Raw genomic sequence first — 26,656 nt, forward strand, 5'->3', positions numbered from 1 at the left:
ACCCCAATGACCCCATCACCAGCAGAACAGAAACCTCTGCACTTGGTTCCTGTCCCACTGTTTCCAGTTCCTGTTTTCACAAAATGGACCCCTGCTCGAACCTGAATCACCTGAGTCTTCGCTCCCAGCCTTTGCACATTCTGGAGCCCGTGCACGGAAGGACCTGTCACCCCGAATTCCACTGGCTGCCAGGACCAGCTGCCACTCATCTGACCCTTGACCTGGGCTGAGGACTCTGGGCTGAGGGTCCCCGGGGCCAGGGCGGGAAGAGGGGCGACGGTCCCACGGGCACCACGATCCCAGAGGCCACCAGAGAGTGAGGCCCTGACAGGAGCCCCCCAGCCCCGTCCCCCAGCGGCTCTGCCCCCGCAGGAACCGGTGGGAACTCAAGGGCTGAGGGCCGGGCACCCACCCCAGGACCCAGGGCTCCGGCTGCTCAGGGCCCTGGCCCCGCCCCGGGCGGGAGAGGCCCGCCTCCCTCGGGGCTCACGGTCCCCCTTTATTCACAGCCACCCCGGCCCCGGCGCCCTGAGCAGGAAGTGAACCTCCTCCCGGCCCCGCCGCTCGGCCTCTCTGTCGCCTTTAGACACAAACCAGGCCTGGGTGCCCCCCTCCCGGCTCAGCCCCCCACGGCCTCCCCCGGCGGCCCCGCAGCCCGTCGCCCTCCCTCCCCTCACACCCCGGGGCCCCACGAGGACTCACTGCGCTGGACGCTGCGCCCTGGGCGGCGGGACCCGCGCGGCGCCGGCCCCGAGGCTGGAGGGTCCGATGGGGTGAGGCCGAGGGGCCTCTGTCGGCGGAGAGGAGTCGGGGAGCCTCGGACGCCCCAAAATCGAAGGTGGCGGCGCCACAGGATCAGACACACCCTGCCCTGCTGGGCGCTGCCTCCCCGTCACCTCCTCGTCCCGATGGGCGCGCTGAATAAAGGAGCGGGCGAACAGCTTGAAAAAATCAAAATGTCCGCCATGAAGAAGACTCCGGAAGTCCCGCCCTAACCGTAAGCACTGGCACCAAAACGCCCTACGTGGGCGCATTGCTTTCTGGGTAATGTAGTTTTCTCAACCGCCCAGCAGAGGGCTGGCTTTCCAGCCCAGGAACTTGGGAACAAGGTGATGTGGTGCTGCCAGGGGCGCTGGGGGAGGAGATGGGAGCAGAGGCCGGGTTCACGGGGACACACTGACAGGCCCGCCCCCCGCCCCCAGGGGAGGGAGGGGGAGGAGAATTCCTGATCTGGGCTCTCTAGGGGAGACTCCACAAAATAAAATGAATGTGTTGTTACCTGAAAGGAACGGACCACATTTCTGTAACTAGGCCGATGGGAACAAGATACTTTTTAGAAATGTGGATCGGCAATAATAGAATTAAGTGGTTCATTTTCATTTGTCATCATATAGGAGCTGCGTGTTGAACAAAAGCTCGCCCCAACAGCCATTTATTTCCAGGGGCCACATCAGGGCAGCAACTGTGGAACCGAGAGGCCCAGACTCAGCTCTCACACCCGGTACAGGCTCTCAGCCCCACCCCTTCCTTGTTAAGGAATCGGGCTCAGCCAAGTCCCACCCCTGTCAGCAGGTGCACTCCTCCCTCCAGGGGGGCCTGTACCGTCAGTCACTCTGGCACCACGTGTACAACAGATGGGGGCGGCTTTAGGTTTATTATGTGTTCATCTCTGATTTTCCGTGACTGGGTTGGTGCTGCTGCCAATACAGTGACCTCCTGATGGCAAAGAGTCGCTTGCTTAGCTCAGCGGCTTGAGTGGGCACCAGTTAAAGCCCTTCAGACAGACAGTCTTGCCAGGGCAGTGCTGATGCCCTGGTTGTGGGCTCCATCCCCAGGGGTGGCCAGTGGGAGGCAGCCAATCCATGATTCTCTCTCATTGATGTTTCTATCTCTCCCTCTCCCTTCCACCCTGAGATCAATATACACTGTGTGGACACATTACTATGACCACCCCATCAGTACATCATTGACACTTCCAAAAATACTGAATATTGAAAACTTCCTAAGCAAATGCTGTCAACGTTTTATTATTATTATTTTGTGAAAAATCACCTGGTTTTATTTCTCCCTCAATATAACAAATTGCAAGGAAAAACCCCCAAAAACAGAATAAAAAAGGACCTTGAATTTTAAGATATATTACCCAATCAAATTGTGTGGCTCTCATTTGGATACGAATTCAAACTTAAATCAGTACCTCAAATGAATGTTCTTTATTATCTTCTACTCTGTAGTCCAAAAGTACGCTCAGAGACATGATGCTACAATCAAACTTGCCACTTTTTGCAGCCCAATCTGGATGTACAATAATGGCTGGTTCATCAGGCAAAATATATCTTCTTTCCCGACGCTGGCATTCCATTTCCTCTTGACGTTTTCTTTCTTCTTCCTCTTTATCATCTTCAGATTTCCTATCATCCTCCTCTTCATCTTCTTTTTCAGATTTCTCTAATTCCTTTTGTTCTTCTTTTTGCTCTTCTACTTTAAGTTGCTTTGTCAATCAGCTATTAACTGGGATTTTAACCCTTTGGAGCTAAGGGTTCGACTTTCTAATTCTTTTCAAAGATCATTTACCTTCATTGTCTTTGGGTCAAGTTTAGACCAATGGGTAGGAGTAGAAATATCTTTAGCTTGACCATCATCAAGGTTTTATTATTGCTAGAGGCCCAGTGCACAAAAATTTGTGCACTCCAGTGGGTTTACCTCAGACCTCCTGAGAGTCAGGAGGTGGCGGGGTGAGGTCAGGTCAGCAAGAACAGAGCAGATGCCACAGAACTGTACGCTGCAAAATGGTGAAAACGGTGAACTGTGTTGTATATATTTCACCCCAATTTTCTTCAAATATATGTATTTATTGATTCAGAGAGGAAGAGGGACAGAGAGAGAAGCACCAGGGATGAGAGTCATTCCTCAGCTTCCTCCTGCAGGACCCCTATTAGGGATGGAGCCAGCAACCCAGGCCTGTGCCCTGACCTGGAATTGCACCGTGAGTTCCTGATTCATAGGTCAACACCCAATTACTGTGCCTCGCTCATCAGGGTCACCCCAATTTTTTAAAGAGTTATTTTTAAGGCGAAAGCTCCATAGTTGCTGTTTGAATGTGCACAGGTTGTGACTTAGTGGAGTATTAGGCAGTTAGTGTCCTTTGCAGCCTTGTCAGGACATAGCCTTTGGCATGTTTTCGTGTGTTGAGAGCATGTGTGTTGGTGTGTGGATGGGACTGGAGGTCTGCTTAACTGGTGATACTGACAGATCTCTGAGGGGAGGGGAAGGGAGGCCTGCAATAGATCCATCTATTCCAGGGGGAAATGGGAGACATCTCTAACACTATCAACAATAAAAAATATATATTTAAAGATATTTTTAAATACTATAGCCCAACTGGTGGGGCTCAGTGTTGGAGCATCGACCTATGAACCAGAAAGTCATGTTTCTATTCCTGGTCGGGGCACAGACATGGGTTGCAGGATCAATTCCCAGGGAGGGGAGGTCCAGGAAGCAGCCTACCAGTGATTCTTTCTCATCATTGATGTTTCTCTCTCTTTTTCTTCCTTCCTTTCTGAAATCAATTGAAAATATTTTTTGAATGTATGATTTACACAAATGGTACTTAAATCACACTTTAAAATAGGTTTAAAATTTGAGGATCCCAATAATTTTAGTGTGTTACTATGAAAGTCCCTGAGCATATTTGTTGCTAATATATCAGTTTGTTGGAAATACAATACAATGATGTGCTACTGAAATATCTTCTCATTTCAATGTTCAATGCTATCATTTTGGCAGTTTAAAACTCACCATGATGAGAGTATTTCTGCCAGGGAAATTGATAGATACTGCAAAGCTAGATATCATTTAATGTCTAATACATGCTTAGACTTAAATAAGAGTGGTTCCGAATGCTGTCAATGCACATTAAATGTATAAGTATATAAGTGGGCTTCAGATGTACATAGCATTAAAACTGAGTAAAACAATTTTCCTTCCAGGATTCAAAACCAATGCTTCCATATGGCAGGGGAGTCACTTGAGTGACTGGGGAATGAGGGAAATTTGAGCAGATGTCTTAGATGGTGCACGGTCCTCCTTCAGTTAAAATAACAAATTTATTTAAACAACTTTAAAAAGATTCTCAGCAGACATTTTAACAAATGAGATAAAGATAGTGCAAATAAATGTATGAAAAAAGGTTCACCATAAACAATTCTTAGGTAGATGGAATTAAAATGAAAGCTAGTTAACGTTATTTGCATTTCCATGGTTACTATTGGAAAACGTTAACCATTGTATGTCCTTGCAGAGTAGCAGAAAAATTGGAATTTTGATATACTGTGGGTTAGGGGGAAGGCACAGGGAATGATCATATTGGCTCACAGATTCACATATCTTAAATATAAAACATTCACCTACACAACAGTTTGAAAGTAGGACATATGTCTATATAAGAACTGAATGCAAATATTCCCAGAAGATTTATTTATAATACCCCCAAACCTGGAAATAACAAAACACATATAAATATCAATAGATACAATGATTATTCACCGAACACAGTACTACTCAGAAATCAGTAAATTATCTTTTCACATAAGCATTTGTGTTGAAAGTTACTATGTACGTGGAAACGAGTATTTGTTACAGAGTACACACCAAGTAGTGCCTATAAAAGTATGAACAATATGAACTATTCTATTGTAAAGAAAAGAAAATCCATGAATGCATAGAAGGCCGAGAAAGGCAGAAAGAGAGATTATAACAGGGTATTAGGAAAATATAGGGTGTGGCACAAAGTAGGTTTAGAGTTGCTGGTATGGAAAATGATACATTAATTAATATAATAATAATAATAGGAATACAGGAATAAACTCTGCCCCGACCAGTTGAGTGGGTGTGACCCCATTCACTGAAAGGTCTCTGGTTTGATTCCAGGTCAGTGCACATCTCCCAATGGATCCCCAGTAGGGTGCGTGTAGGAGGCAACAGATCTATATTTACCTTTCCCTTCAGTCTCTTACTCTCTCTCCCCCCAAAAAAGAATAAAATTATTTTCTAAAATATTTTTTAAAAGAATAATTTCTGTTTTTCTCCAAACATACAACTATGAGCCTATTGTTGCCCCACCCTGTGTATGAGTTACAGGTGAGTTTATATCACATGTGACAGTTTCACAGCTTTATCTCTAGGTCAGGGCTCACCAAAGAGCACATGTGAGAAAGGTGCACTTTGTTGCATGTCAGTTCTCATTTCCTGGGGGAACAGCCTTGCCTCAGTGGCAGCAAATGTTTTCAAGCAGTGAAGACTATGGCCACTGGAATCAAGAGGAGTGCTGACTGGTTACAAAAGACACATCCTGGGACTGACTACAGCATTATCCTTCCTCAAGCTTTGAGTTCTTGCCTGTTGAGCAACAACCTTCAGGTCAACACCCTAGAGCAGTGGTTCTCAACTGTCCTAATGCCGCGACCCTTTAATACAGTTTAATACATGTTGTGGTGACTCCCAAACATAAAATTATTTTCGTTGCTACTTCATAACTATAATTTTGCTACTGTTATGAATCGTAATGTAAATATCTGATATGCAGGATGTATTTTCATTGTTACAAACAACATAATTAAAGCATAGTGATTAATCACAAAAACAATATGTAATTATATATGTGTTTTCCGATTGTCGTTTGACCCCCAAAGTGGTCCCGACCCATAGGGTAGTGACCCACAGGTTGAGAACTGCTGCCCTAGAGGGACCGGGAGAATCCAAAGAAACTCTGAGGTGTTGAATGAGGTTAGATTATCTTCTCTGCCAGTGACTCCAGCTGCAGGAAATAGTGATGGAGGTCCTCACAAAGTAATCAAACATTATACAAGCCACAGGCCCAGGAATAATGTGGACTTATGTCCAGAAGAGGCACTTTTCATCTACTTTAACTGCAGTGTCTGCTATGACTATGAAAACAGTGTCTATGTCCGAATAATAATTAAACCTCAGAGGCTTACAACAAATGACACCAACCTATGAAATCTCACACATCATGTCGCATGGTCTCTTTGGAGCACGTAGAGAGTTCCCCTAAACATTGCTGACACTTGTGTAATACATACTGTGAACAGAGAATATACTTCATATTGTTCACAGGAGCACAATAAAGGCAGCCTGCTCAGGGCGACCACTGGCTCTACAATGTAAGAGGCACCAGAGAGCAAATTAGAACCACAAAGTCATGCAAACTCTCTCTCAAGGCCTTGGTCGGCAACACAAAATCAGCCATTATTGGAGAAAGAGTGATTTGCTGCCATCAAGCTGTGCCTTCCAACACACACAAAGTTTGGGACCCACCATATCTGTTCACCTGTCCATGCTGACACATCACATCTTTCCTTTCAATCGTCCCAGGGAGAGAATAGAACCAACAAAATTAAAGGAAAAACAGCTTTACATAAACCAGAGCAGAGGGCAGCAAGAGGTTTGCAGGTTGATGAATTAGAACCTGAAACACTTCATCACACACAATGAGAATCACAATGCCCTGAAGGAGGTAGCACTTAGCTGAGGAGGGTGCTCTGGATGAAACCTGGATCAGGTCAATTCTCCGGTCAGAAATAAAGGAAGGAAGGTTCGCACAGGAGCTCGGAATATTCATAATTTTCTCAAGCACAGCCCCAGAGTATGCAGGGGTTGTGACGGATGCACACTCTTCAGGAGAGCCAAGTGTTAGGGTAAAATAGCTTCCACACAGTGACATCAATCAGGTTGTAGGCCTGAGTAGGTTAGCCAGTCGGATGCGTTTTCTGAAAGCGTCACTTATACCTGAAACTTAGGAGGCATCTAGCAGAGAGTATGTTCTGATAAAGGGGTTTGCATTCAGGTAAATGGGGGTAAAAGCATCTCCTCTGGTGTTATTCTGAGAAAAGTAAAACATTCCCTGCACATTTAAAGCTTTTCTCCAGCGTGTACTTTCAAGTGTTGAACGAGGACATATTTGAAGCGAAAAGATTCCCCACATTCACTGCACTCATGAGGTTTTTCAGCAGTGTGAACTCTGAGGTGCTGAATGAGGTTAGATCTTTGCCTGAAGCACTTCCCGCAATCAGTACATTGATGGGGCTTTTCTCCGGTGTGAACTCTCTTGTGGATAAGGAGATGAGTATTTTCCTTAAAACATTTACCACATTCACTACACTTATATGGTTTTTGTCCAGTGTGAACTTTGTTGTGTTTAGTGAGTGAGTACCCGTGACGGAAGGACTTCCCACATTCACTGCACTCATAAGGTTTTTCTCCAGTGTGAATTCTGTTGTGTTTAAAGAGGTTAGAGTATTGACTGAAGGACATCCCACAATCACTACATTCAAATGGCTTTTCTCCAGTGTGAACTCTCTGGTGGGTCAAGAGGACATAGCTGCGGCTAAATGATTTTCCACATTCATTACATTTGTAAGGCTTTTCTCCAGTGTGAACTCTCTTGTGGACAGAGAGGCCATAACTGCACCTAAAGGATTTTCCACATTCACTACATTTGTAAGGTTTTTCTGCAGTGTGAACTCTGTGGTGTTTAGTGAGATGAGACCTTTCATTGAAGGACTTCCCACATTCACTGCACTCATATGGTTTTTCTCCAGTGTGAAGTCTGCGGTGTTTTCTGAGGGAAGACCTGTCATTGTACAGCTTCCCACATTCACTGCACTCATAAGGTTTTTCTCCAGTGTGAACTCTGTGGTGTCTTGTGAGGGAAGAGCTGTGATTGAACAGCTTCCCACAGTCAGTGCACTCATAGGACATTTCTCCAGCGTGAATTCTCCTATGTCTATTGAGGTTAAAGGTACATGTAAAAATTTTCCCACATGTATTACACTCATCTCTCTCTTCCCCAGAGCAGACTTCCTGATGTTGAACAAGGTTGTGGTTGTGGCTGGCTGCTTTTTCACAATCATCCCATTGGTGATTCCTTTTCCTTTTGAGAAATTCTTCTGAAATCTCACTGCCACTGTGTGGCTCCTCAGTATTGAGAGGGGTCTGGTGCTGGAGAAGCTCTGAGATGGCTGGGAAGTCTTCCCCACCCTCCCTACTGGATGAAGGCAGCCCTGATAAGTAGAAGCTGCACCTGGCCACAGATGAGGCCCGTTTCACAGCTTCTTTCCAGGGCTTCTCTCCACCTGCTTCCCTCTGTTGCAGGTGAGGGTTCGCACTGAAACAGAAGTCTCTCACACGTGTGTCACTGAAGAAGGCTTTCTGCTCAAAGTCTGCCGCTTGTGACTCAGTCAGGTGCAGAATGTCTTTTAACACAGAGAAACACCTTCCACACCGATGGCTCTTCTGGGTTCCTGGAGCTGACTTAGAAACACTAACCTGTGACTCCACTTGTACAGATGCACTCTGCTCAGAACAGGCCTCCGCATCATCCGTTTTATGCCAACAACCTGCAAACAGAAAAATGGTGATGAAATGAATGTCCACTGTGGTGCCAGGGAGAAGTCTCATTGCAAAAGTGTGTCGCACATTAACATGTTGGTTACATGCAATTGTCTGACAGCAAAATATCCGAGGGAAATGTTGATAAGATGCTGCTGTCAAGATCTGGGCCACTGAGGATAACCATACAAGGAAGATCTCAAACAAAATATGAAACAAACATGGCAAGCACTACATGGAACAGAAGCTGGATAGTCTGCTCATGCTTCTGCTAACAGTGTTCAACAGAGCTTGTCTGCTGGCGACATGGGCAAGCTGTACATGTTATTCCAAGTAAAATTCAAGATATGAAAAGTGGGGTCTAGTGAAGCACATCTGTGCATCTCATAACACATGTGCAGATCAATATTTGAGAATACCTCAGATAGAGCAATTCAGAGGAAAAGGTGCTGGGAAAAGGGCAAAAAGGTGAAGGTAGCCAGAAACCAGGAAGTCACAGATTAAAAGATAAGTCAGCGAAGTGTCAAGCATGGGAGTGAAAAGGTAGAAATATGAGCTGCTGGCAGTGGCACCTCAACCTAAACTCTGTTGGACAAGAGCAGGATCCTGGTATGATCTAAGCACCACCCTTATCTCATACCTCCCACCAGTTGCAACTCATAAGGGCCAAGCAACCCTTTAGATCATGCTGCATGTTCCCCCTGGGGAAAAAAAAAAAAACAGGGTTCTCCTTGCATCTTCTACTGTACAAGCTCATAAAACACAAATATTCTGAGTTCTATAGAAAGACAGCCCTAGCCGGTTTGGCTCAATGGATAGAGCCTTGGCATGCGGACTGAAAGGTCCCAAGTTCGATTCCAATCAAGGGCTCATGCCCCTCAGTTAGGGAGCGTGCAGGAGGCAGCCAGTCAATGATTCTCTCTCATCATTGATATTTCTATCTCTCTGTCCCTCTCCCTCCCTCTCTGAAATCAATAAAATATATTTAAAAAATGGAAAGAAAAAAAAGAAAGAATGAAAACAGAGGTGAGTAGGCAGCACTGGGCCAGAGCAAGACAGTCTGCAATGGTATTCAGGAAACAGAATATTACAAACAATGGAAGGAGGTCTTCCAAGACCCCGCCATGGTTCATGCAAGTGAAGACCATAACCTGGCACAGTCACTCACAAAGAGCCTTGAGCTGAAGGAATGGTGCGGAAGTGGAAGCCATGGATGTGGACACAGACACCCTCCCAGAAAGAGAAAGTGCAAGCTGGGCCCATTAACCTATTTGCAACAATCCTGACCCCCAGACAACGCCTGTCCTATCTGAGGCTGTGGGTGTGAGGGACGTTCATGGAGTCCTTTGCTCTGGGCTCTCCACACACTCAGCACTCTCAGCCACAGCACATTTGACAGGATAATGGGATAAAATGGAAGAGCCCGTGGTCTGGCTGTGGGAGAGAGAAACCTACATTTGGAGAATAAAGGAGAAGACATCACCTCAGGACACTGTGACCATGTGAAGCTCTTACCTGCAGATGACACAAGAGCAAACACTTCCAGCATCACATCGCAGTACAGCAGTCTCTGAGCCTCATCAAGGAGCCCCCACTCCTCCTGAGAGAAGGCAATGGCCACGTCCTCAAAGTCCATATCCTGTCGTGATGGGGACAGTTCAGTCCATGATCAGCTTCTCTCCTAGGCTTTTACTTTAGTCATACTTCCCATTCCCCATATCCACTCCCACATCACAGAAAACAGCAGGCCTTGCATCCATCAGAGTCACTCTCTCCTCATATTCCTACTGATACTGCGTCTTCCCCCAGCAATAGAGCAGGATGCCCAGATTGATGATACCTGACCTCAGGGCCTCACATTTAGGGTCAACACAATGGGTGTCACCAACACGGGGGACAGATAAATGTTGGCCATAAAGAGTAATGTGAGTGATTTGACATTGGTCCTGTGGGGCGATATACTTGTTGTCCAACAAATTCTCCTTCCAAAACCCTGATAAACAAACATCACTGGTCACCTTTCGATTACAATCTTGGTTGCTGAGACCAACACTTTGCGCTACCTGTTCCACATAATTCTTCCTATCCCACTTTTCTCATACACCTTTATTCCCAGAGTCACCACTTCAAAGACAACACATACAGGCCAGGAAGAGGACGGGTTGTTTTCTCATCACCGTTTTTCAAAATTCTAACTCACCTTCTCGAAACCAGTAGACATATTTAAGCCCAGGTGACACTGATGTGTGCTATCCCATTCCTATTGATCACTGTATCAGCCCAACAACACCAGGCAGGTGTGTACCTATATGACACCTGAATTCTGGACCTGGCATGTAGCGGCACAACACCCGTCTTTTCAGGAGTTACCCTAAAATTCCCCAGTTAACAGCAGAAATGGACTCAACCTTCATTCCCTCTATGGCAATATCGGGGACCTGTGGCCATGAATTCACACTCCCTCTCCAACAGCACATCACTCCTTCTGCCACACCTCTCTCACACCTGCACTCCCGTAGCCCCAGCTCCCATAGACATCTCCCTGGTCTTAGTCATTACTCAGCATGTGTGTTCCAGAGACTGCATGGCAAGTTCAAACAGTATCATGTAATAACCTCACTCTCATTGCCCACACCCAAGACCCTGGCTTCAGTTCTGCTATGAAGGCCTCCTTCCCAACTTCTTTTTTCCTTCAACCTCACCGATTGAGAACCACATCAGATCTCAGTTACCCAGGGCCCACCTCTACGGCTGCTGCACTTGATGTCCCTTCTCCACTCACAGCCTATGGACCTCTACCTCATGCTCAGTGAGTCTCACAGATGTTCCCCCCCCCCCGTCCATAAGCAAATCAACCAAACTGGATGCAACACACAAAGCCACACAAAGGGTCACAAGAAATCTGGGTGAGTGTTTAAGAAAGAAATATAAACTAGCCACAGTCTAACCTTTTGAATTACTCTTCTACGTCCAATAAAAATAGGTGACCTTCAATTCCTCCCTGGTGCAGATGGTTATTTTTTTAAGTAGTCTTCATCTTGAACTACTCTCAGAGTTCCAGATGGTCATGAACTGGTCTCTGAAATATCTCATAACTTAATAGGCAAAAATAAAAGATTTTATATTCCTCATGAACATTCCTTTTCCCACTATGAATTTCTCCATCTCAGTTGATGCTTTCATTCCTTCAGGTGCAAAATCCAAACCTTTACATCATCTCTGATTCTTACCTCTCTCTCCAATCCTCAAAATTAGGAAATGCAGGTGGCCACAGCTACAACCCTGATCCATAATGCAACTGCTTCTTCCACACCCACAACCACCACTGTGCTCCCGGTACCCTCACACTCACCAGCGCTATCACAGCAGCCTCCGTCCTGGGCCTCCTACCACCGCCCTCAAACCCATCCTGTGCATCAGGCTGCAGCCCCAGGAGTCTAATGGGACAGGTCACCTGCTCTACTGCTCCCATGACCCCAATGACCACATCACCAGCAGAACAGAAACCCACGTGGTCACAAAGCCCCTCTGCACGTGGTTCCTGTCCCACTGTTTCCAGTTCCTATTTTCACAAAATGGACCCCTGCTCGGCCCTGAATCAGCTGAGTCTTCGCTCCCAGCCTTTGCACATTCTGGAGCCCGTGCACGGAAGGACCTGTCACTCAGAATTCCACTGGCTCCCAAGACCAGCTGCCACTCATCTGACCCTTGACCTGGACTGAGGACTCTGGGCTTGGTGTCACTACAAGGTCCCCAGGTCCAAGGTCCCCCGAGAAGAGGGGCCGACAGCCCCAGGACCTCAGAGGCCAAGATGGTTTGAGGCCCTGACAGGAGCCCCCCAGCCCCGTCCCCCATCGGCTCTGCCCCCGCAGGAACCGGTGGGAACTCAAGGGCTGAGGGCCGGGCACCCACCCCAGGACCCAGGGGCTCAGGCCCGCGGTCACCTGACGCGGAGATGCCCCTCCTCAGGGCTGGTCCTCAGGGCGCCCCTGCTGGGCTGCTGTGCTCACAGCCCCTCCTCCGCCCTCACCTCTGTCCTCTCGTGGAGGAGGCTCCTCCTCGGGGCGGTTGTGGGGACGTTCAGACCCGCATCTCTGGCCTCACCCTCCGCTGCTCACAGCCACCCCGGCCCCGGCGCCCGGAGCAGGAAGTGAACCTCCTCCCGGACCCGCCGCTCGGCCCCTCTGTCGCCTTTAGACACAAACCAGGCCGGGGTGCCCCCCTCCCGGCTCAGCCCCCCACGGCCTCCCCCGGCGGCCCCGCAGCCCGTCGCCCTCCTCCCCTCACACCCCGGGTCCCCCACGAGAACTCACTGCGCTGGACGCTGCGCCCTGGGCGGCGGGACCCGCGCGGCGCCGGCCCCGAGGCTGGAGGGTCCGATGGGGTGAGGCCGAGGGGCCTCTGTCTGCGGAGAGGAGTCGGGGAGCCTCGGACGCCCCAACACCACGGGGCTCAACAACCCTCTGACCCCCCTGAAAGGCAGGGCCGCTGCCTCCCACGCCTCCTCCTACTCGCCACCAGAGCGTTAGAGCTTGGAAGTCTGCGAACCCGCGGGAGCCTTAAAAATGGCCACGGGGGGAGCACGCCGGAAGTCCCGCCCTAACCGGATGTGCAGGTCACAAAATGCTCCGTACCCGGCTGACTCTGGCGCAGTGCTTTCTGGGTAATGTAGTTTTAGCAACGACCCATAGGAGGCCTCATCCCAGCCAATGACCTTGGTGAGTGAGTATCTGTGTTGAGGCCCCACACTGGGAGCTTGAGGACAATATAAAAAATACACATTTAAAAAAAATATTTTTTGATTGTCAAGGGCGGGGGAAAAAAGGAGACATATGTAATACCCCTTGTAATACTTAAAGCAATAAAACTAAAAAAATATATATTTTTTAAAATACTATAGCCTAGCTGGTGGGACTCAGTGGTTGGGCATCGACCTATGAACCAGGATGTCATGGTTCTATTCCTGGTCAGGGCACATACATGGGCTGCAGTCTCAATTCCCAGGGAGAGGGGAGGTACAGGCAGCAGCCTACCAGTGATTCTCTCTCATCATTGATATTTCTCTCTCTCTCTTCCTCTCCCTTCCTCCCTGAAATCAATTAAAAATATTGTTTGAATGTATGATTTAAATCAATTGTACTTAAATCAAACTTTAGAAAAAGGTTTAAAACTTGAGGCTTCCCAATAATTTTACTGTGTTATTATGAAATTTCTGGAGCATATTTGTTGCAACTGTATCATTTTGTTGGAAATAAATTACAATGATGTGCTACTGAAATATCTTATCATGTGCATATTCAATGCTTTCACTTTGGCAGTTTAACACTGACCATGATGAGAGTATGGGAAATTGACAAATTCTACAAACCTAGACTTCATTTTTTTAAAAATATATTTTATTGATTTTTTACAGAGAGGAAGGGAGAGAGAAAGAGAGTAGGAAACATCGATGAGAGAGAAACATCGATCAGCCGCCTCCTGCACATCACCCACTGGGGATGTGCCCGCAACCCAGGTACATGCCCTTGACCGGAATCGAACCTGGGACCCTTCAGTCCGCAGGCTGACGCTCTATCCACTGAGCCAAACCAGTTTCGGCAACCTAGACTTCATTTAATGTATTAGTAAAGGGTGTCCCAAAATTCACGCAAGAAGTAATTTTGATAGAAAACACAGGTTTATAATTAAAAATTGTAAATTTTTTATTGATTCATAAAGTATGGGGTTATGTAAGGAATAGCACATCAGGTAAATGGATTATCATGTCTAGATAGCGAGCACCATTAACTGTTATTGCCTGAGCAGCTGCATTTTTGAAGAATAGTCCTCTAGCCCCAAATCCGCACCAAACAGTGAGACATTGTGGATGCATTTGTTTCTCAACAATCACTCGTGGATTTTCTGAACCCCAAATGCAACAATTTTGTCGATTAAACAAGCCAGCAAGATGAAAATGAGCCTCGTCGCTGAAGATGCTTTTTTTTTGGAAAAATCACCATCCACTTGTTCTTGTTCCATAATCCATTCAACGAACTCTCTTCGCTGTGTGTGGTCAGCAGGCTTCAGTTCCTGAGTCAGTTGAACTTTGTAAGCATGAAGATGCAGATCTTTCGTGAGAATACGCTGTAGAGAGCTTCTCGAAATGTCCAATTCTTGACCACAATGCCGAATTGATGTCCTTGGACTCTCAACAACACTCTCACGAACTGCTTCGATGTTTTGTGTTGAACGACTTGTTGAAGGACGGCCAGAGTGTTCAAGATCACTAATTGATCCAGTCTCCCTAAATTTTTTAATTAATCTCTTCACAGTTGATGAAGTTAAATCACTATTCCGACCATATTTTGCATGAAAATTGCAAACTGTAGCTGCCAAACCTTCATTATTTTTAAAATATTGCTCAACAATGAAAACATATTGTTTTTTCGTGTAGCGCTCCATTTTTAATAACCCTGAACTGTCAGCTATCACGTTTTTTGTTTTTTGTTTTTGTTTTTGTTTTTACCGTTGGCAACACTTTATGGCACAAATGGCGTAAAATTAAAATCTTGTGTGAATTTTGGGACACCCTTCAGGGGTCCTCAAACTTTTTAAACAGGGGGCCAGTTCACTGTCCCCCAGATCGTTGGAGGGCCGGACTATAGTTTAAAAAAAAACTATGAACAAATTCCTATGCACACTGCACATATCTTATTTTGAAGTAATAAAACAAAACGGGAACAAATACAATATTTGTATTTGCATGTGGCCTGCGGGCCGTAGTTTGAGGACCCCTGCTAGATGCTTAGACTTAAATAAGAGTGGCTCTGAATGTTAGCAATGCCGATTAAATATGTAAGTATATGGTATAATTTGGCTTCAGTTGTACATAGATTTAAAACTGAGTAAAACATATGTAATACCTTAATCAATAAAAAAATTATTTAAAAAACTGAGTAAAACAATTTTTCTTCCAAGAATCAAAACCTATGGCTCCATATGGCAAAGGAGTCACTTGAATCACTGAGGAATGAGGGAAATTCAAGCATTTGTCTTAGATGCCGCACAGTCCTCCTTCAGTTAAAATAACAAATTTATTTAGACAATTTGAAAAGATTCTGCCCTAGCTGGTTTGGCTCAGCGGATAGAGCATCAGACTGTGGACCGAAGGGTCCCAGGTTCGATTCCAGTCAAGGGCACATGCCTGGGTTGTGGGCTCGATCCCCAGTTGGGGATGTGCAGGAGGCAGCCAATCAATAATTCTCTGTCATCATTGATGTTTCTATCTCTCTCTACCTCTCCCTTCCTCTCTGAAATCAATAACAATATTTAAAAAAGATTCTTAGCAGATATTTTAACAAAGCAGATAAAAACAGTGCAATTAAATGTATGAAAAAATGTTCACCATTAAAAATTCTTAGGTAGATGGAATTAAAACAAAAGTGCGTTAACATTATATGCATTTCCAGGGTTAAATTTGAGAGGTTAACCATTGTGTGTTCTTGCAGAGTAGCAGAAAAATTGGAATTATTATATACTATGGGTTAGGGGGAAAGCAAAGGGTATGACCATATTGGCTAACAGGTTCACATACCTTAAATATAAAACATTCACCTACATAACAGTTTAATAGTAAAACATGTCTATATAAGAACTGAATGCAAATATTCCCAAAAGATTTATTTATAATACCCCCAAACCCAGAAGTAACAAAAAAAATAGATCAATAGATAAAGTGGTTATTCACCGAACACAGTACTACTCAGAAATAGGTAAATTATCTTTTCACATGAGCATTTGTGTTGAACTCAAAATGACTGTGTACATGGAGGAAACAAGTATTTGTTACAGAGTACACACCAAGCAGTGCCTCTAAAATTATGAACAACATGAACTATTCTATTGTAAAAAAGGAGAATCCATGAGTGCATGGAGGGCTGAGAAAGGCAGAAAGAGATTACAACAGGGTATTAGGAAAATATAGGGTGTGGCAAAAGTAGGTTTTGAGTTGCTGGTATGGAAAATAATACTTTAATCTACACTAATAAAAGAGAAACATGGTAATTGGCATACGACCGCTACCCTTCCCATTGGCTAATCCCCCTGTCACTCACAGAGTAGGGCCAAGATATGCAAATTAACTGGCAGCCAAGATGGCGGCCGGCAGCCAGGCAGCTGATGCGAACAGGGAGGCTTGCTTGCTTCAGTGACGGAGAACTCCAATGTTCCTGCCTGACTTGCCGGCCTCTCAGCTGCAACTCTAAGCAACTATGTTGCGAATAAAGAAGCTAAACAAAACCCCAGAAACCTGCTTTACTCAGCAGCGGGGCTTCAGCCAGCCGGACCACAACATTGTATCAAATACAGACGGTAAACAAAGGCCAGAAACCTGTTTTCAGCAGCCGAGGCCTCAGAGCTAAAGCTGGCCCAGAATAAAAAAAAGAAGAAGAAAAGGAGCGGTTGGGAGCTTCAGTCCCAGCCTGAAAACAGCCCTCAGCCCCTCACCCAGACTGGCCAGGCACCCCAGTGGGGACCCCCACCCTGAAGGGTGTGTGACCAGCTGCAAACAGCCATCATCCCCTCAGCCAGACTGGCCAGGCACCCCAGTGGGGACCCCCACCCTGAAGGGTGTGTGACCAGCTGCAAACAGCCATCATCCCCTCACCCAGACTGGCCAGGCACCCCAGTGGGGACCCCCACCATGCAGGGTGTGTGACCAGCTGCAAACAGCCATCATCCCCTCACCCAGACTGGCCAGGCACCCCAGTGGGGACCCCCACCCTGAAGGGTGTGTGACCAGCTGCAAACAGCCACCATCCCCTCATCCAGGCTGGCCAGGCACCCCAGTGGAGATCCCCACCCTGATCCAGGACACCCTTCAGGGCAAACCAGCCAGCCCCACCCATGCACCAGGCCTCTATTCTATATAGTAAAAGGGTAATATGTCTCCCAGCACCGGGATCAGCGGAGCCGTGAGGCCTCCCGGCACCGGGATCAGCGTGACAGGGGGCAGCGCCCAAACCCCCTGATCACCCTGCAGCTCTGTGTGTGAGAGGGGGCGGGGCCACAACCTCCCTATCGGCCCTGCTCTGTTCGTGACAGGGGAAGGCGCCCCAACCCCCCGCCCCCCACGGGCCCTGCTCTGTGTGTGACGGGGTAGAGCCATAACCTCTCCATTGGCCCTGCCCTGAGTGTGAGAGTGGCGGCGCCCCAACCACCTGATTGGCCCTGCTCTGTGGGTGATAGAGGACGGTGCCCCAACACCCCCCCCCCACGGGCCCTGCTGTGTGTGTGATGGGGTAGAGTCATAACCTCCCCATCTGCCCTGCCCTGAGTGTGACAGTGGCGGTGCCCCAACCCCCTGGTCGGCCCTGCTCTGTGGGTGATAGAGGGCGGCGCCCCCAACCCCCTGATCCGCCCTGCCCTGAGTGTGACAGGGGGCGGTGCCCCAACTCCCCTATTGGCCCTACTCTGTGAGTGACAGGTGGGGGGGAAGCTCCTCAATCCCCTGATCGGCCCTGCTCTGTGCATGACAGGGGGGAGCTCCCCAACCCCCTGATTGACCCTGCTCTGTGCGTGACAGGGTATGGAGCCCCAACCCCCCTGATGGGCCCTGCTCTGTGCATGACAGGGGGTGGTGCCGCAACCTCCCCATCGACCCTGCCTTGAGTGTGACAGGGGGCAGTGCCCCAACCCCCCAATTGGCCCTACACTGAGCGTGACTGAGGGTGGCATCGCAACCTCCCAATCTGCCCTGCTCTGTGCATGACAGGGGAAGGCGCCCCAACTCCCCAATTGGCCCTGCTGTGAGCCCGACCAGGGGCTGCACCTAGGGATTGGGCCTGCCCTCTGCCACCCGGGAGCAGGCCTAAGCCAGCAGGCAGTTATCTCCCGGGGGGTCCCAGACTGCAAGAGGGCACAGGCCAGTCTGAGGGACACCCCCTTCCCCCGAGTGCACAAATTTTTGTGCACCGGGCCTCTAGTTAATAATAATAATAATAGAAGAAGAAGAAGAAGAAGAAGAAAGAAGAAGAAGAAGAAGAAGAAGGAAGAAGAAGAAGAAGAAGAAGGAAGAAGAAGAAGAAGAAGAAGAAGAAGAAGAAGGAAGAAGAAGAAGAAGAAGAAGAAGAAGAAGAAGAAGAAGAAGAAGAAGAAGAAGAAGAAGAAGAAGAAGGAAGAAGAAGAAGAAGAAGAAGAAGGAAGAAGAAGGAAGAAGAAGAAGAAGAAGAAGGAAGAAGAAGGAAGAAGAAGAAGGAAGAAGAAGGAAGAAGAAGGAAGAAGAAGAAGGAAGAAGGAAGAAGAAGAAGAAAGAAGAAAGAAGAAAGAAGAAAGAAGAAAGAAGAAAGAAGAAAGAAGAAAGAAGAAAGAAGAAAGAAGAAAGAAGAAAGAAGAAAGAAGAAAGAAGAAAGAAGAAGAAGAAGAAGAAGAAGAAACTCTGCCCAGGCCAGTGTCCTCAGTTGATTGGGTGTGACCCCATTCACTGAAAGCTCTCTGGTTTGATTTCAGGTCAGTGAAGATCCCCAAATGGATCCCCAGTAGGGGGCGTGCAGGAGGCAGCAGATCTATGTTTATCTCTCCCAGCCTCTTACTCTCCTTCCCCTCAAAAAAAGAATAAAATTATTTTCTAAAATATGTTTTAAAAGAATAATCTCTGTGTTCTGTGAACTTACAACTGTGAGCCTATTGTTGCCCCACCCTGTGTATGAGTTACAGGTGAGTTTATGTCACATGTGACAGTTTCACAGCTTTATCGCTAGGTCAGGGCTCACCAAATAGCACACGTGAGAAAGGTGCACTTTGTTGCATGTCAGTTCTCATTTGCTGGGGGGAACAGCCTTGCCACTGTTGTCAAGCAGTGAAGACTATGGCCATTGGAATCCATAGGAATGCTGACTGGTTACAAAAGACACATCCTGGGACTGACCATAGGTTTATCCTTCCTCTAGCTTTGAGGTCATGCCTGCTGAGCAACAACCTTGAGGTCAACACCCTAGAGGAGTCAGGGGAATAAAAAAAACAAAAAAACAAAACAGATTATTTTCTCTGCCAGTGATTCCAGCTACAGGAAACAGTGATGGAGGTCCTCACAAAGTAATCAAAGATCATACAAGCCACCGGCCCTGGAATCATGTGGTCCTATGTCCAGAAGAGGCACTTTTCATCTACTTTCACTACAGTGTCTGCTCTATGAAAACAGTGTTCCTGTCCCAATACTAATTCCCCCTCAGAGTCTTACAACAAGTGACACCAGCCTATAAAATCTCATACATCGTGATGCCTGGTCTCTTTGGAACATGTGGCCAGTAGTTCCCCTAAACATTTCTGACACTTGTGTAATACATACTGCGAACAGGTCCCTCGATAGTTCTCATCCACAAGTGCAGCGATCACTGGGCCTAATTCTCCCTCCTGGCCCCTGTGTCCCGGGTGGCCATGCACCCTCAGTTGACTAGGACCCAGGGGTCCAGAAGTGATGCACCGAGTAGACTCAGGCACCTTCCTCCCGTAGGGGTCAGCCTCGCTTTCACATGGGCAAGGGACACCCCTCTCCAGGGACATCCACTTGCTCATTCCTAGTGGGGGGTTAGGAGCCTAGAAGTCTTTCCGCTCAGCTCCCCCCACATACACCCACCCACTCATTCCTTCCCAAGGCACGTGGATGCCCAGCTCCTCCACGAAGCATAGTGTCCTTCACAAACATTCCCCATGCACACTCTCTAACTCCAGTCTGCCATCAGAGTCTACCCTAATTCCTCCCCTTCCCACAGCCTGGGGTTCTATGAACTGACCCTTTTCTTCATCCATCCCTGGCACCTGTGACGGGACCTCCAGGGGGAAACCAGAGGCCTGGAAGAGCAGCAGCAGAAGGGGCTCACCTGGAGTTGCAGAAGCAGCACCTGTGGCCCTCTACATAGCCTCTCTGGAGATTGCCTGTTGTTGGGGTGCACAGACTCAGAAACATACAGAAAACACAAGCACAGAAACACACAGGTACAGAACACCCCCAGCCTCAGCGGGGCGCACACACACACACACACACACACACACACACACACACACACACACTCCCCCATTTGCAGGAAACCCTCTCACCAATCCTGTTCCAGGTCCCAATCTCTCTGATCCCTCCACCTCACATCCCATAGTATATTGTCCCAGAGTCTGCAGTCCATCACCTCACTTGAGGAGCAAGGGTTTTCTCTGCACAGGCCAAACTCGAGGGGGGAGACCACCCGCAATTCATCCCCCCAAGGTGGTATCATGTGGAGACCAAGCCTTCTGGAAAGGCTTGTATTGTTGAAGATTCTCCCCATTTAAAACACAGCACCATTTCCTGGGGAATCCATGTGACCTCCAGGATGGGCTGGGGGTGGAATTTTTTTAAAAAAATATATATTTTATTGATTTTTTATAGAGAGGAAGGGAGAGGGATAAAGTGTTGGAAAGATCCACGAGAGAGAAGCATTGATCAGCCGCCTCCTGCACAGCCCCCTGTCAGGGCCAGCCTGACAGGTTGAACCGGGCTGAGGTAGGGAGGTGGGAATTGAGAAAAGAAAGAAAGACAGGAGAGTGGGATCGGGAGGACTACAGCTCAATTGAGGAACTGCAGCAAGTTTATTAACCACACAATGCCTTTTATACACAAGACACCGAATAGGAGGTCTGTCAAGAGGAATGTATTCTTTGTTCCTCTTAAACTCTAAGGGAGAGACAGAGCGGAAGGACAAATTCTCGGTACAGCACATCTCAGTAAATAGTTACAGACTTCCTGGTAAGCCATGAAAGGCTGCTCTCATTCTACTGATAACCGCCATCCAAACAAGTCTGGGGAAACTGTGTGGGTAAGGGTCCCAGCCTTGCTAGCCCTTCAGGTGCAAGGACCGTGTCAGCTGACACCTGGTCTCCAACACCCCCCACTGGGGATGTGCCCGCAACCAAGGTACATGCCCTTGACCAGAATCGAACCTGGGACTTTTCAGTCCACAGGCCGACGCTCTATCCACTGAGCCAGACTGGTCAGGGCGGGGGTGGAAACTTACCCAGATGTGCATAAACAGAGATGCAAACAAAGCCTGTGGGGCGCAAGGGTGTGGGTGTGTTGGTGGGAGGTAGGACTTCCCAAAGGCGAACAGATTTGGGGGCAGAGCCGTAGGGGCTGCTCCCAAATACTTGCGGGGGGGGGGGGGGGGGAGAATCTGGGCTCCTCAACCACCTGAGTCCAAAACAGCCCAGTCTCAACCCCTGGCCGGAGGGTGAAGCGGCCACAAGGGCCACATCCAGGCCCAGAGCTTTTCCAGGCCCCTTGGGTTTTAGTCTCAGGGAGCACAGGTGTCATCGTCCCCCGAGAGGACTGTGCAGCTCAGGCCCCGTCCCCACCCTCCACACTGACAGCAGGGGCACCTCCCCTCCTGTTCTCTCCCTCACTGTGTGCTCTGCCCTCATGAGAACCCTGCTGGCTGGTTCACCACAGGGTCCCCAGCTGTGTGGGTGGTCACATGTGTGGACACATTTGGTGAAAAACAGACATCAACATATTGATTGGAGAAGGGACACTGGGAAGAGAGGGAAACACCCATTTGTTGTTTCACTAAGTATATATATTCCTGGTTTGATTCTTCTATAGGCCCTGACTGGGAATGGAACAGGCAACCTTGGCATTATTGACATGCTGTGTTAACAAGCTGAGCTACTCGGCCAAGGCAAAATATATCATGGATTTTTTAAAAAATATATTTTTATTGATTTCAGAGAGGAAGAGGGAGAGACTGAAACATCCATGATGAGAGAGGATCATGGACCGGCTGCCTCCTGCACGCCCCATACTGGGTATCGAGCCCAAATCCCAGGCATGTGCCCTTGACCGGAATCGAACCTGGGACTTTTTGGTCCGCAGGCTGAAGCTCTACCCATCGAGCCAAACTGGCTAGGGTTATATTGTGGATTTTAAGTAAAATAACCCATTAATGTACCTGAGAATAGATAGATACAAGAACTACCATGACAGATAGTGATGGAAGGCTAGAATAGGACTCATGGGGTTTCATAAGTGTTTTCTTTATATGGATATAATATGAAATAAGCTATTACAAAGGTAGACCAGGTCCTTGCATCGGTAATTCCATGTGCCAATTAGAAAGCACTGAAGCCGAAACCGGTTTGGCTCAGTGGATAGAGCGTCAGCCTGCGGACTGAGAGGTCCCGGGTTTGATTCCGGTCAAGGGCATGTACCTGGGTTGTGGGCACATCCCCGGTGGGGGATGTGCAAGAGGCAGCTGATCTATGTTTCTCTCCCATCGATGTTTCTAACTCTCTCTCTCCCTTCCTCTCTGTGAAAAATCAATAAACTATATTAAAAAAAAAAGCAGCAATTTAGTAAAATTATTTTTTTTTAAAAAAAGCACTGAAAAGGGGAGGAATTTGGTTTCAGGGATGCAGGCCTGTACAGAAACATCAAAAGTGTAAGTTAAAAATTGTGTTTTAACCCGACCAGTGTTGCTCGGTGGTTGGGCATCAACCTATGAACCAGGAGGTCAGGGTACAATTTCTGGTCATGGAACACGATCAGCTTTTGGGCTCCATCCCAGCAGGAAGTGTGCAGGAGGCAGCTGATCAATGATACTCTCTCATCATTGATGTTTCTCTCTCTCTTTCTTCCTCTTTGATATCAATAAAAATAGATATTGTTGCCTAACCTCCTGGCTCAGTGGTTGAATGTCGACCTATAAACCAGGAGCTCATGGTTCAATTCTTGGTCGGGGCACATTCCCGGGATGTGGGCTTGATAACCCAGTGTGCAGTGTGCCACAAGCAATGGATCAATGATTCTCTCTCTCTCTCCCCCTCTCCTTTCTTCTCTGAAACCAATTTAAAAAAATATATATGTAGTTAAAGTTTTAAATCAATTATACTTATTCCAAACTTTAAAAAACATTTAAAACTTGCCACTTCAGTATAATTTTATCATTTTATATATTTTTTTACCTTTTTTTTTTTTCAATTAGCAATAATCTTGCCTCGGATAAATCTCCTTGGCTATGATACTGCCACTGCACAAAGCTAATTTTACCATTTTATTATCAACTAGAGGCCTAGTGTACGAATTTGTGCACAGGTGGGGGGGGTCTGGCCGCCCGCCTGATTGGGGCTGATCACTCAGCTGGCCAGAAGGAGGGGCTGCAAGTAGTTGGCTGGCCTGCCCTGCCCCGATGGGGGGAAGGGGGCAGTCAAGAGCAGGGCTGGCTGTGGGGAGGGCCAAGGGCAGATGGCCTGCTGGCCAGCCCTAACCCCTGATCAAACTCCTGGTTGAAGAGACAATTTGCGTATTAGCCTTTTATTATATGGGATGTTCTTGAGCACATTCATTGCTACTTTATTAGCATGTTGGAAATAAACTAGAATGATATGCTACTGAAATATTTTCCCATGTCCATGTTCAAGGACATCGTTTTGGCAGTTTGAACATGGTGACAATGAATGTATTTGCACCAGGAAAATTGACAAATACTAGAAACCTATACTTCAATTAATGTACTATTGAATGCTTATACTTAAAAAGGAGTGGTGGAGAAAGTTAACAATGCAGATTAAACTTATTAAATATATGGTACAAGTGGGCTATGAATTGTAAATAAACTAAAAATTGAGAGAGAGAAATTTCTATAATTTAAACCTAATAGTTCCATACAGCAAAGAAGTCTCTCAAGTCATTAAGGAATGAGTGAATTTCAAACATGTGTCTTAGACACTCTCCTCCTATTGGTTAGAATAATAAATTCATTGTAAACATGGGCAAAAGATCTTGGGCAGACATTATAACAAAGGAGATAAAGATAGTGTAAATAAATGTGTGAAGAAATGCTCACCATCAAAAATTCTTAGGAAAGCATTATTAAAACCAAAATGGGTTCACAGTGTACACATTGTGCACCTGCTAGTTGAAAAAATTAACCATCAGATGTGCTGGCAGGCTTACGGAAAAACTGGAATTTTCATTACTGTGGGTGGGTGGGAGGCAAAGGGAATAACCATTCCCACAGTTCTGCATATCTTACAATGTAAAACATTCACCAACACTGCAATAGTTTGATGAGTAAAACATTTACCTGTAGAAAGAACCGAACTCAAATATTCCCAGCAGATTTATTTATAAAACTCCAAATGTCGAACTAACCAAAACCACAGACAGATCAATAGACAAAGTGGTTATCCATAGAACACAATTCTACTCAGCAAAAAGAAAGATTACATATTCACATAAATGTTAGTGTTGAATCTCAAATCACCTGTGTAACATGAAGGAAACCAGTGTTTAAAATTTATAAACCTTATACTGCCTATAAAATTATGAAAAATATGAACTAATCTATTATAAAAGAAGGTACCCTGATGTAGCATTTCTCCAATATGACCTCTGTGGTGTCATACGAGGGTACACCTATGTTTGCAGGACTTCCCACAATCCTGCTGACACTCACATGCCTTTTATAGAGTATGAACTCTCTTGTGGTAAAGGAGGTGACTATTGTACCTAAAAGACTTCCCACATGCACTACACTGATAAGGTTTCTCTCCAGTATGAACTCTCCGGTGCCGTGTCAAGGTAGAACTTTGTCTGAAGGACTTACCACAGTCACTACACACATATGGCTTTTCTCCAGTGTGAACTCTCCGGTGCTCTGTGAGAATAGAGATTCGCCTGAAGGACTTCCCACAATCTCTACACTCATGTGGCTTTTCTCCAGTGTGAACTCTGTGGTGTTTACTAAGAGCAGTGCTTTCAGTGAAGAACTTTCCACATTCACTACACTCATATGGCTTTTCTCCAGTGTGAACTCTCTGATGCTCTCTGAGATGGGAGATTTGCCTGAATGTCTTGCCACAATCACTACACTCATATGGCTTTTCCCCAGTGTGAACTCTGTGGTGTGTATTGAGAGCAGAGCTCACATTGAAGAACTTTCCACAATCACTACACTCATATGGCTTTTCTCCAGTGTGAACTCTCTGATGCACACTGAGAGCCGAGATTTGCTTGAATGACTTCCCACAATCACTGCACTCATATGGCTTTTCTCCAGTGTGAATTCTGTAGTGTTTAGTGAGGATAGACCTTTGTATGAAGGACTTTCCACAAAGAGTACATTCATACGGCTTTTCTCCAGTGTGAACTCTCTGGTGTTGAATGAGAGTACTACTTTCCCTGAAGCATTTCCCGCAATCACTACACTCATAGGGCTTTTCTCCAGTGTGAATTCTGAGGTGTTTAATGAGGTGAGATCTTTTTCGGAAGGCCCTCCCACAAACAGTACACTCATAGGTTTTTTCTCCAGTGTGAACCCTCTGATGCTCAATGACGGCAGAGGTTTGCCTGAATGAATTCCCACTTTCACTACACTCATAGGGCTTTGCTCCAGTGTGCTCTCTCTTATGTTGCGTGAGGTTAAACATTCCTCTAAACACATTCCCACATTCGCTGCACACATAATTCACTTCTTCAGAGCAGTTACCCTGATGCTGAACAACTTCCTGGTTGTGGCTGGCAGCTTTGTCACATTCACCCCAATCATAATGACTATTTCCACTGAGAAATTCCTGTGAAATCTCACTGCCACTGTGTGGCTCTCCAGTGTTGAGAGGGGCCTGGTGCTGGAGAAGGTCTGAGATCGTGGGCAAGTCTTCCCCAACCTCCCTACTGGTTGAAAGCACCCAAGATAAGTAGAAGCTGCACCTGGTCACAAACGAGGCCCTGTCCACAGCTTCTTTCCAGGGCTTCTCTCCACTGGCTTCCCTCTGTGGTCGGTGAGGGTTTGCACCAAAACAGAAGTCTCTCACACATGCGTCCCTGAAGAAGGCTTTCTGCTCAAAGTCTGCTGCTTGCGACTCAGTCAGGTGCAGAATGTCTTTTAACACAAAGACACAGCGCTTACACACATGGGTCCTCTGGGTTGCTGGCTCTGTCTCAGAAGCCCTGCCCTGTGACTCTCCTTGTACAGATTCACTGTGCTCAGAACAGGCCTCCTCATTATCCATTTTATGCCAACAATCTGAAAAGAGAGAAATGCTGAGGAAGTTAATGTTGACTGTGGTGACAGGGAATCTCCCATTACAAAAGTGTGTTACACATAATATGTTGGTTCTATGCAATTGCCTGAAAATAAAAGCTCTGTGACAAGGATTAATAAGAGGCTGCTGAGAAGTTCTGGGCCACCGAAGATCACAAAACACTGAAGACCTGACCAGAAATATGACTCAATTATGACAGGTACCA

The 26,656-nt window shown here is 46.8% G+C and overlaps 3 protein-coding genes and 1 pseudogene across 8 annotated transcripts in view; all 4 read right to left on the bottom strand.

The window, feature by feature from the left end:
* The window catches only part of LOC132216457 (zinc finger protein 551-like), a 98,577-nt gene extending 97,508 nt beyond the window's left edge, over positions 1 to 1,069 (bottom strand). The window contains exon 1 of one of the 2 annotated variants that reach the window (XM_059665672.1): positions 703 to 1,069. The gene's annotated coding sequence lies outside the window, so the exon portion shown is untranslated. The remainder of the gene's footprint in view (positions 1 to 702) is intronic. The other variant, XM_059665669.1, reaches the window with a different exon arrangement.
* The window catches only part of LOC132216454 (zinc finger protein 501-like), a 135,015-nt gene that overhangs the window by 81,781 nt on the left and 26,578 nt on the right, over positions 1 to 26,656 (bottom strand). For 2 of the 5 annotated variants that reach the window (XM_059665660.1, XM_059665659.1), the window contains one exon: positions 24,515 to 26,432. In XM_059665660.1, the coding sequence (XP_059521643.1) occupies positions 24,871 to 26,432 (1,562 nt within the window). In that variant the 3' untranslated portion in view covers positions 24,515 to 24,870. Of the gene's footprint in view, positions 1 to 6,571; positions 8,418 to 9,924; positions 10,049 to 24,514; positions 26,450 to 26,656 lie in introns of those variants that run through there. The other 3 variants (XM_059665663.1, XM_059665662.1, XM_059665664.1) reach the window with 3 other exon arrangements.
* The window catches only part of LOC132217212 (zinc finger protein 551-like), a 70,471-nt gene continuing 48,287 nt past the window's right edge, over positions 4,473 to 26,656 (bottom strand). Inside the window, exon 8 of the mRNA XM_059667289.1 lies at positions 4,473 to 6,430. The gene's annotated coding sequence lies outside the window, so the exon portion shown is untranslated. The remainder of the gene's footprint in view (positions 6,431 to 26,656) is intronic.
* LOC132217721 (U4 spliceosomal RNA) lies at positions 23,371 to 23,447 on the bottom strand (annotated as a pseudogene).

Source organism: Myotis daubentonii, chromosome 15, assembly GCF_963259705.1.
Source record: "Myotis daubentonii chromosome 15, mMyoDau2.1, whole genome shotgun sequence".
NCBI lineage: Eukaryota > Metazoa > Chordata > Mammalia > Chiroptera > Vespertilionidae > Myotis > Myotis daubentonii.